Below are 12,097 nucleotides of genomic sequence, written 5' to 3' on the forward strand. Positions count from 1 at the left end.
AGAAGACTTCTGCATTTCGTTCTGCCCCTCCAGTACTGGTGTTGCTGAGCGGTGCCTACAGGTAGCCATTCACAAGGTGCAGTCATGTGCTCTGGCCCATGGCTTCCAGTTTTCAGCCGTGAAGTCGTGTGTCACGCACTTGTCAGCGTCGTACCATTCATCCAGAACCAGAATTTTACCTTAATGACGATCCACTCACTGTAGTGAAGACATTGATTCTTAGGACTGGTTTTCGATGCCCGATTGATGTTGCTTCCTCATCTTTGTCAGCGGAAGTGCGCCCAGCACATCAATGCCCTCCGCTGCATAAGCAACACTGTCCGGGCTGCAGATCGCTCTACGCTGCTGCAGCCATACAAAGCCCTTGTTCAATCCTGCCCTGACTATGGGAGTCTGGTTTATGGTTCGGCGGTGCCCTTAGCATTAATTTTACTCGACCCAGTGCACCACTGTGTCGTTCGATAGGCAACAGGAGCTTTTAGGACGAGTCTGGTGATCAGCGTCCTGATGGAGGCTGGAGTCCTTCCATTGAAGGTTAGCGCGTCTGATCTCTTCTGTCTGAAATGGAATCCTCGCCTTTACCACCTATACTCAAGGTCCATTCGCATACACCTCCATGGTGTACACCTAGGCCGAAGCTTCGCCTGGACCTTTCACATGGTACTAATTACTCTGTTAACCCTGCAGCTCTCTGCTGTCACTTCCTCTCGATTCTTGACATGTACCGAGACCATGAAGTGGTTTACACTGATGGCGCGATGGCTGATGGTCATGTTGGCTTCACGTATGTTTCATGGACTAGATATTAAACAGCACTCCTTGCCAGATGGCTGCAGTGTTTTCACTGCAGAGCTGGCAGCCATTTGTCGTGCTCTTGGGCACATCTGCTCATGCCCTGACGAGTCGTTTCTTCTGTGTACTGACTCCTTGAGCAGCCTACAAGCTATGAACCAGTGCTACCCCTGCCATCCTTTGGTAACGACCATCCAGGAGTCCATCTATGCCCTGGAATGATCCAGTCGTTCCGTGGTGTTTATGTGGACCCCAGGCCACGTTAGAATCCCAGGAAATGAATTTGCTGACAGGCTGGTCAAACAGGCTACATGGAAACCGCTTCTGGAAATCGGCATCCCTGTAACTGACCTGCAATCATTATTACACCGCAAGGTATTTCAGTTTTGGGAGACGGAACGGCATAATCTCAGTACTCACAGCAAACTGCATGCCATTAAGGAGACTACAGATGTGTGGAAGACCTCCATGCGGGCCTTTCGCAGGGACTCTGTGGTTCTCTGCGGCTCCGCATTGGCCATACGAGGCTAACAACATGGTTACCTCCACCATTTCGAGGACCCACCTGAGTGTTACTGTGGCTCATATATGACTGTCGTTCCCATCTTGCTGGACCGCCCAATTTTAGCCGCTCTGCGGCAGACTTTTAACCTTCCCAACAATGCCTCAACAGCAGATATAGTTTTAGTTTTATTCGGGGGGGGGGGGGGGGGGGGTTTATCGTACCATCTAAGGATGGGCATTTAGCCTTCTCCCTGAGGTCACCACCCTCCCTCCATTTTACTCTGTCGCACTTTCTTTGCATTTGTTTGTCTTGGTGGTCGTCTTTTCCCTACATGGGTGCATCTCGCCTTGTCTTTTTGGGATGGACATTTTGTGTTGCAGAGTGGCTGTTCTGTTATTGTGACCAGCCAGCCCAGAGCATATGCTCTATGGTTTTAATACCTCCTTCTACTTTTCCTTGTGGTGTATGTTTTCCCCATTTTTTGTTTATTCCATTCGTTTTCTTTTAGGTGTGGTGTTGGGTGATTTTTTTACCTTGAGCCTTGCTTGCATCAAGAAAAAGGAACTGATGACCCTGTAGTTCAGTCCCTTTATAACCCAATCCAACCAACCAGATAAGCACAAGCCAGATAGTCAAGAGTCGGATAGTTGAGAGTTTGCTGCATTACTCTTGATAAAAAGTATCTCCTTTCTATTGATAAAATCTCTCCTTTCCCCACAGCCATCATACGTTCTACTTCCTATATGATAGGCTTGACAATACACCTATGGAGAAACTGCCTAACTCCACAGGTTCTGATCTTTCTGTATGGTGTCCTCTAACTACAATGCAATCTTAAAAGGGCATGCTGATTTTTTTTTTTTACATGAAAGCTCTTAAAGCTTTTTTAAAAAAATAATGTTATTTTCTACATTATTATTCTTCATGTCTGCATCCCACAGCACTCTGCTGCTAGAGGGCTCCAAATTGTAACATTTAATGTAACTGTGTTGGTGTTTAGTGAGAAACAGCATGTTGTAATAGAATTCTGAATTCAAAGAGTTCGTCCACACATGGAAGGAGCATCCTCTCCTTCATCCTGATAATGCCAGATCTCACAAGAATGCTAGGACGTCTGCAACAATCCGATGCATTAGTTTCACTGTCTTTGATCATCCTCCAAACATTCCTGACTTGGGCCAATCTGATTTTCATCTGTTTGAAGAACTTAGAGTATGTTAAAGGACAACTTTGATAGTGATGAAGCGATGCAAGCAGAGGTGAGGTTGTGCCTATGTAAACTTAAGTCCAACATCATACAGTGACAATATCAACAAATTGGTCTCGTTAGGAGAAATGTGTATGTCACCAAGCTTGAGAAAATAAATGTAGACATGAAGAATAAAGTCTTACAATGTTAATAATATTTTTCTTATTTATAAGGCTTTTTAAGAGTTTTCACATTAAAAAATTCAGAGGCATTTCTTTTCAGCACACCCTCGTTCATATAGGTGCATGCCATCGTAGGTAATAGTGTTCCACACTACTACCTGTTTTCTCATCAAGAGGAATGAAGACTTGATTAGATGTCATCCCATCATGTTCTACAATGCCCAATTGTTGAATAGTCTGGTGACCATGCTCTCTAGGGGTGTTGACGGGCATCTTAAGCCTGGTGTACTATGGAAAGCAAACAAGCATGAGTGAATGAGCATCCTCTCCAGTGTAAATGGTAGGCAAGTGCAAGCAAATATCATTTGGGTATGTTCAGATTACATTCTGAGCAAACCACCAAAAGGAAGCTCACGTAATCTCTACTTCAGCACAGCACTGAAGGGATTAATCTGCTGCTTTTCATGTGAAATAATTTTGCTATTGAACATGGATTCCAGAAGAGGATGTAACGTTGCTAATCCATACATATTATAAAAATGTATGTATATATGTTCTACATCTCTGGACCAGTTTCAACCAAACTTGATGCATGTATCACAGTGTTGAAATCATCACTGTGAGGTAAGAACCACCTGCCTACCAAAAGGGAGAGGATGGGGGCAAAAAACCAGTATTTGAGAATGAGAGCACTTAGAGACGAGGTTTACGCATAATTTCACACCTTTACAAAACTTTTCTCACTGCTGACCTCCACAGAATGGTGAAAGGAAAAAGGGCTATTACTTACTAAATTTTCCCTGTTCATGCATTAAAACTGCTACATGAAGCATGTTGTTTTAATTTGTTACTTGTTTTCTACTTACTGTATTCTTGACTCATTTTGCAGGTAGTATTCACATATACTACTGAACGTGCCTAGAAAAATATATCATTGTGTGACAGTTTAGGAGATATGACGTCATAAATACAGAGATGTGTGAAAAACTGCTGCATCATGCACAACATTTTAATTTATTATTTTTTACTACTTTTGCTGACAGTAGCCACATATACCACTGGGTGTATCATTGTACAACACATAATTCAAGACTTATGGAATAAACATTGAAATGTGTGAAAATGAAACTGCTTCGCTAGAATACAGGTGAAAAATGTGTGCAAATATGCGTGAAATACATTAAATATATTTGACGTGTGTGTGTATGTGAGCAAAGCCATGGGATGATTTCAAACAAACTTGGGACATACATTGCTTATAATCTGGAAAGAAATACGGTGGGGGTAAGACTACCAGCCTCCTATTGGGGTGAGTTTGATAATGTGGAGAGAGGAGGAAAAGGAGAACAAGGACAGACAATGAGGAGGAGGAGGGAGAAGAAGAAGAGGCACCGATAGGTGGGAGGGGGAAATGGATAGAGGAAGGAAAGAGGAGGAGATGCACAGACAGCAGGAGGGAGCAATAGGCAGAAAAAGGGGGAGTAGGAGAAGGAGAAAGAGCAGGCAGAGGGAAAGGAAATGGATATAGAGAAGGGTGAAGAGGAGATCCACAGAGGGCAGGAGAGGGGAGGGGAAATGGATGGAGGAGAATGAAAGAAGAGATAAGAGATGGACTAGCAGAAGACTGGAATAAATACATACACAGGCTGTGAGGGGTACTTGGCTAGTAAAAAAAAAAATAGATATAAGTGCATATGGGATGCAAGAAGTCCACTGAACAAAAAATAAATGTGAATAAAATCTATTTTGAACTTAAAGTAAATAAATTTTAAACCTTTAATCGTAAATGAGACCACTCGCTGAGAAGTAAAAGTGTTGAGTCATCAATAGGCGCACACACAAGACGAAAAACTTACTAGCTTTTGGAGTTATGCTTTGAGCTGGAGAGCACACGCACACACATACCTATGCTCTTACATGGTTCCGACTAGGCTCTACAAGAACTTTCCTACTACATTAAAAATTAAAACTCCTATTTTAAACATCTTTAGCCACCCTGAAGAGGACTGCTGCATACAACTGGTTAATGGGGATTTGTGGGGGTACAGAAATTCTGGAGTTTTAGTTTAAGAAAACTCCCATGAATATCTGCTTTGTTTTAAATTTCAGTACTCTCGGCATGAGCAAACATTCTACACGTGGCTGTGAAGTAATACAAAATATCATTAAATAAGGTTTTTGTTTTTTGTCAGTGACTTAATTATGTATTAGAATAAGTTTCTGCCTAAAGTTTGTAATTACTTTTGACGTATTCATTGGGCTTTGTGCAGTGTTGTAGATGCAGTGACAGATGCTCTGACATTGTGTAAAGCCAAGAGATCCAAACACCTTCCATTGTTAGACGGAATACTTAAAGCAGAGGCCTTCCTTGGAAAAATGAAGTGTTGTATAAAAAAACTAATGTCAATTGGACCGGAGAGAGTAGGTCATTTGAAATCATTTAAGTTGACAAGGTCTGTGTACTTATATGCTGCAGTAAATCTGTTATACTCAAGACCTTAGCTACTGACTGAAGTAAGCATGAGTAACATAAGTGTGTCTGCATTTTGAAGATTAAACTGGATAAGAGTTCCGCAGGACTAGAAGACATAAAATTTTATCCTACTAAACTCTCACACATCCTAATTCAGTTGTTACGTGACAACCAGCATCACAACTGAATAGTAAGGGGTAGAAACTAGAAAAAAAAATTATTAAAACTCACATTGCCACAGGCAAACTCAAGTCATGCCAAAGACAGAGGCTGCCGAGTGAGTATATGCATTCAGCAGATAGGAGATTGTAACAGAGAACCAAAGGAAGTGAAAAAAAATTTAAAAAAATTCATTAGCTCGTCAGACATGATGCAAGAAACTCACATACACTGTCTCTCTCTCTTTCACAATACCACATAGCACGACCTGACACAGCAATTAACAGATTATTAAGTGAACATGTGGAAGACATTTATTGTGAACAGAGCCTTGAATCATAGCCTCACGTTCGCTCCCATTAAAAACCCCAGTCAGTCAGTCATTTGGATCAGTGCCATTCACAGTAATAGCACTCGAATTCCACGATCACAGTACTGTAGGGAAACTATGTCATAGATGCACCAGCACAGTCTATGAAGAGCTGGAGATCTATTCAAGATGATGGCCTTCATCTGATGAATTTCATGCTGCTGGCTGCCTACCATATGCTAATGGAGAAACTGACTATCTTCGAACACCACGTCGCAGAGTGCTGCCAGTACTGAATTTAAACACGGAATCCAGCAACTTGATCTGTTGGAGTCCTCATTCCTGTTCAACTCTCGGGCACCTCCATGTGTTGAAAACTATTAGGCATAGGGAGGAAATCAACTGACCACACAACTACTGACACTAGGTAAATCGTGGATAGGTCATCAAGAGTCATCGTAGAACTCGAAGTGGGACTGAGGACACTCCAGCAGCCAACATGAGGATCATTGTGTGCTGGGCAATGGCAACACCTGCCGGCTGGCAACCTTCTGTGGTGCAAGGGTTGCTGACATCATCTCATGGGCTTGCAGATGTTGAGTTGACTCAACATCCTGGAGCTGGATAAGAAAAAAGCTGAGGCTGGTGTGGAAGAACTAAGTCTTGTAAACTTTGTGAATAAATGACTGAACTTTAATTATGTTTTACTAGTGTCACACATGCTTCACAGGTTACCAACAGCTGTCCTGACTTCACACAGAGAGGTCTCTGCTTGGCTCTCAGCATTATACTGGAACATTATTCACCACTTCAGAATTAAGATGCCTACGGAGGTGTGGCTGTACAGAAAGCAATTGCCTTTCCTATTCTGGCAGATGATTGACAGGCAACAGTGAATCAGCAGCTTATACCCAGGGATTGCATTTTTCTGTTGCATGTGGGCTTGCCAGGGGTGTTTAGACTATACTGCAAAAGTTTTGCAGGAAAGCCCTCGCACAGTCCTGATCAATCCCTATGTGATTTCAATATTCTTGGAGCCCTGAAAAAGAGAAGTTTGTGGCTGTAGATTTGTTTTGGATGAAGAGGTGCATGTCTGGGTACAATCATGGTTCGGTAGGCAACCACAAGCATTATTCCATGAAGTTATTACCGTCTTGTTTCATGATGGGATAAATATATTATCCATTATAGTGATTACTTTTGAAATGATAAACAGTTTGTGTTTTCCATCTGTCTCGTTTTCATGTGACTGTCCCTTATGTTATCTTGTGAGAGCTGCATTTTGCCAGCAGCTACTTATTTAGAGCTTCCATTTCATCAGTAAATTGATAAATATCAGAGACGGGGGGTGTAGTAGAGAGAGATAAGCACTAACTTTGGTTTAGTATACACTACTGCTACAATTTCAGAAAGTTGCCTCTTGCAAATCTTCCAACTGTTCATGTTACATATTCAGTGTTGGAGGGGGTTTTACAAAAATAGCAACTCCTTCATGTGTACGTAGTGTCCTGCTTTTGAATTTCTTCCCCAGCTGCAATGAGAAGCATATGTGCAAGGTTTTGAAACAATGCTAAAGCAGGCAATTCAGTGATAAGTACATTCTCTCCATCCTTGTGTTAAAATTCAGACATCTATATTTTGCTTTTCCTACACCATTTTGCTTATTTTGTCAGAAACAGGGCCCCCCACCGTGCAGAATAATCCCGTCTAAATGTCGCGTCATGGTTAAAACTAGCACAGTATTGACTAAAAGCTTGGTGCCAATTACTGTAGTCAGATTAAAAAATGGTGGCAGTTCTCCCAGGTCCAGGCACAAACAGGGATTACAGCCTTGCCAGTTCTAAGCATCAGTTGCAGTATGCGCATATGTGTGCTTTGTGTTTGAAGAAAGCTTGTATCATGCAAATATGTCTCTCACTTGCTTATGTAGAATTTGTAGCTTACCACCACCATCAGCAATTACATCTTGCAACAAATCTAATAAAAATTCACACTATGAACATGTTTAATCGACATATTGGGTAAGACATTCACAGCAGAGCTCTTGGAACCCTACTGAGCACTCATTGGCTGTTGTAGAATGCGTGACGTAGGTGCAGTGACAAGCAAATCGCAGTGAATGGTGATGAATTGTTGGTGAATGCTTGTATTAATTTCCATGTTCTCTGATGTGAACCAGGCTTCGGGAGTTATAGTTTGTAAAACAAGAAATGTGGGCATAGGCATTGCAGTGCTGGTGGAACATCTTTCTAAACTTGTAGGAACAGCAACAGAATTGTCTGGATGATGCAAGTGTATTGTGTAATGTACAGTGTTAAACACCAAATTTACAGTCTTCCTAAGCTGTTCTGTTTTTCAGTATAAGAACATTAGCCCAATTTGTTATTCCCACATAAAACTTATTGTAGGATGAATGTGTATTTACGCGAGCAATAGCCCTGTAGATCAAATTACCAGTTGCCAATGAAATAATGCTGCTTCCTATTTCTTAATCCAAAGTAGTTTAATGCATGAAGTAGACTTAAGAGTTGATATTTGTTGTATTATAATAGTCACTTTACAGCTATAACCTGTAACAGGTGTTTGTATGATACGGAAAAGCTCTGAGAAGTACTGTTGTTGAGAGAACAGAGAACAAGTCACTTTTAAAACAAATAGCTATATGCCAAATTATGCAGATGAATTTAGAGGTGGCTGGCTTGACTCCTGAATGTTTAGCTACAGTAGGAAATTCATTATAAGGATGTATATGCACTTAATATTTCAGAAGTTAAGATATTTTTAGTCCTTTTTATATTCCTATTAGTGATGTTTAAAGGAGGGTTGTAATTTGAATTTACTTTCCATTGTTCACATGCAATAACTTTGTTTCAGATGCCAATGAACCTGTTTATAATGTACATGGCAGGAAATTCCATTTCTATATTTCCAATTATGATGGTTGGCATGTTAATTGTTCGTCCAGTAAAAGCCCTTTTCACCATGCAAACAAGTAAGTCATGCAATTTAATAACATACAAACCTTAAAAATCACTTGAAGTAGCAGTAGTTTGTAGGTACTAAATGTTGTGGTATGGGATCCAAAGGTCTCAAGGCTGGCAACCAGCAATCTCCCAGATGTGCCCAATAAATGACACACCAGGTAGATGTTGGTTGGTTGATCTGAATTGAGCAAAATTTGCCTCCTAATAATGGGTCAGAAATGTACCGTTGTGGAGCCACAACTGTGAAACTACAGCCAATCAGTGACAAAACAAAATTATGTGTTTTACCTGACTTGCCCTGCTAATACCTGCCATGTTAAAGGCACACTTATTGGTTAAATTAGGCCAAGATAATTCTTGAAGCTACCAGAGTTCCTAGCTGTATTCAGTAATGATACACCACTGTTTACATGTGATTGGTAATACCATAATGCCATTAATTTATCAAGATAATAAGCTGCAGTATCGTGACAGTGCTTCAGCAAGTTACTCAACATGTGCTGTGATAATGTACAATGTTTTTAATAATGAAATATGAAAGCCCCACAATTTAATGTTTGCTGTCGGATAGAAGAAATAAACTCAGAAGTAAAAGAGATCAGAAATGTTATGCTATCATGTTTTTGGAAACTCTATTTTATGCCAAATGTTAAGTGTCTGCTTCCAACATTGCTACAATGTTGACAGCCCCACAAAAAAAGGAAAGAAAAAACTGGCTCACACTCTTTGAACATTCTTTGTGTGTTGTAAAAGTTTGTCACCATTTCAAAAATGTCTAGAATGAAATTTTCACTCTACAGCGGAGTGTGCGCTGATATGAAACTTCCTGGCAGATTAAAACTGTGTGCCGGACCGAGACTTGAACTCGGGACCTTTGCCTTTCACGGGCAACTGCCCTACCTGGTAGAGCAGTTGCCCACGAAAGCTAAAGGTCCCGAGTTCAAATCTCGGTCCGGCACACTGTTTTAATCTGCCAGGAAGTTTCATTTCAAAAATTCTTGCAACCCACTCTTCACACACAGATTTCTGCACCCTAATCTAATTATTAGCAGTAGTATGAATTCCACATATGCTAAGAGTTGAGAATCATTCTGGGACTGTTTTGAGTTTCGAAATTTTTCAAGAACTTTACTCTGATTAATTAATTACCGACAGTTTCATGATAGACTGCTGAGTACTATGTACTCATGTTACACAATTGATTGAAAAATATTACAAGCAATAGGAAGAAGAGGTGGTTGCAGAAAGAGAGGCAGTGTGCAGTGCCTGTAAGCTGCTAAAAGTTAGAGGAAACTTCAGAGATCGTAAATTTGGCAAAGAAATTTGTACATTTATTCCAACACAAGTATAAAAAAGTGACATCTCTCTGTATTTAGATGGGGGAAAGGTAGAATAGTTCAGTCATGCTGGCTGAATTTGATACACTTATTGTTACAAGATATATCATTTATTTTGATCAGTTTGCAGGAGACACCATCTTCACAACTACAACCAGTTTTATGCCAATGGTGAAACAGTTTTTACATTCATTACTGTTATTCTGCGCATGAGTGATGTTCATCTGATTCTTCAACTGACTGTGTAGACACATAGTTACAGACCTCTGACAGGACAAAGCAAAACATTCTGTATTTTGTTGAAGGCTACTAATGCAGTGGTCAAGATGTTCAGTTGCATATATTACAATTACTCTAGTGGGAGTAATTTTGTGAATTTAATAACAAAAGTTGGAAACAGAAACATTCCATATTGACATAATGTTCTTATAAATACAACTAATGGTTGGCAGGGAAAAAATTAACTGCATTCATTAGCATTTTGTTCTTCAGGTCTTGGATTAGGACTACGCCCCATTTTGATTGTGTCAGGTTCTCACTGCTTTCCATGCACTGTTACTGGTATTTCACCCAGTGGAAAACATAAAATGAACTGGAGTGCAGCAAGACGTTTTACAAAACTTGTAGAGGAGTACACATTGAGCTGCAAGGCTAACACACAGTCAAATTAGGGTTAGCACAAATGATAAACTAATAAGATTTGTGAAACAACTTTATTATATAGCTTGACCAACTGAAGCTTTTGGCTGGAACACTGATGCAATGTAAACACACATTTTCAAAACAAAGACCATGTTTCTCCTCTGGAGTAGTGAATAATAAAAGTAGTTAGTAATTTTATGTTTGTCACTCAGCAATAAATGATGCATGCAGCAGCTATTAAGTAATAAAGAAAACATATTTAATGTTTACATTCATGTACAAATTATAGTTTACTGTTTGAAACTTTGAAGTAATAAAATTAGTCATCGCAATATTTAGGATATACAGTAAGATAATTTTGTTACATGCTAAACAAGTTGATAACTAATTATTCAAGTTAGTCTGCAGTGAAAGAGCTCCAGTTTTCTTTGAAAACAAAATTCAGTAGATTGCAGCTGGACTGCATGTGATTAAATGATCATCCTTTACTTTAATGGTGCAGAGCATTACACAGTCAGCCATTTGCCTTCATTTTAAAGTTAAGGTATCAAAATTTCATGTTAATCAAAGGACTAAACTTGTGTTTTCTGTTGCCAGCATTCAAAATGATTGAAGGTGATCATGCAGTGGTGCAAAAATTTGCATACCTACTTGGAAACATAGTAAGTGTTGCTCTGGCACTTTACAAGTGTCACTCAATGGGACTGCTACCATCTCATGCTTCTGACTGGCTAGCTTTTGTGGAACCTCAATTACGGATGGAATATTCAGGAGGAGGAATACATCTTGCATAAACACTCATGAATGTGTAAAAATTCTGTGTATATTAATCCTTAATTTGTATATAATATTAAAACATAACTAAAAGATAACTGTTAATACACCTATGTATATAATCTCCTAAGTGTTCGGAGGGCCTGGGCTGCAGGTGAACTTTCTGTTGGCAAGAAATGTTTGCTCTGCAATTCAGTCTTCTCCCCCTCTCCTTTCCTTTAAGGCATTACCTGCAACAAAACACAATTTAGTAGTCTTACAAGGCAAAATAAGGCTGATTATTTCCCAATTTAAAGTGCAAGTTGTAGGGGATATGTGACACATTTGATTATTCAGGGCTTCAAAAAGAAACACACATTGAGACTAACTATAACGCTTTCTTCGGCTAAAATATATTCAGTTAGATACAAGGGTTTCTTTATGTGGCAAAACTCAACACACATATTTAAAGAAACAAATAGTTATACCTATCATTCAGAGCAGCTAATTCTTTAGGGAAGGAGTGTCCCACCTTTTGTAAGGACAAAGGTGAGGTGGGCAGGTGTCTCACAGGTCAAAGATAATATATTGGTAAACACTTTGGGCTGAAAATGTCAAGGATGGAGGAAAGTGGCAGGAACAGTGCAGTAAACGAAGTTGAAAAGGAGATATGAAGTTTAATGGAAGTTTAGAAAAGTCACAAGCTGCAAGGTTGTTAGAGAGTGAGATCTTACCTCTGTAGTCAAGGAAACTTAAATTTATATAACAGCA

General features: G+C 39.8%; 1 protein-coding gene across 1 annotated transcript in view; it reads left to right on the forward strand.

The window, feature by feature from the left end:
• The window catches only part of LOC124775067 (ER membrane protein complex subunit 4), a 45,796-nt gene extending 34,351 nt beyond the window's left edge, over positions 1–11,445 (forward strand). Inside the window, exons 3-4 of the mRNA XM_047249868.1 lie at positions 8,485–8,602; positions 11,171–11,445. Of these exons, the coding sequence (XP_047105824.1) occupies positions 8,485–8,602; positions 11,171–11,367 (315 nt within the window). The 3' untranslated portion in view covers positions 11,368–11,445. The remainder of the gene's footprint in view (positions 1–8,484; positions 8,603–11,170) is intronic.
• The last annotated feature ends 652 nt before the right edge of the window (positions 11,446–12,097 follow it).

The sequence above is a fragment of the Schistocerca piceifrons genome, chromosome 2 (genome assembly GCF_021461385.2).
Source record: "Schistocerca piceifrons isolate TAMUIC-IGC-003096 chromosome 2, iqSchPice1.1, whole genome shotgun sequence".
Lineage (NCBI taxonomy): Eukaryota > Metazoa > Arthropoda > Insecta > Orthoptera > Acrididae > Schistocerca > Schistocerca piceifrons.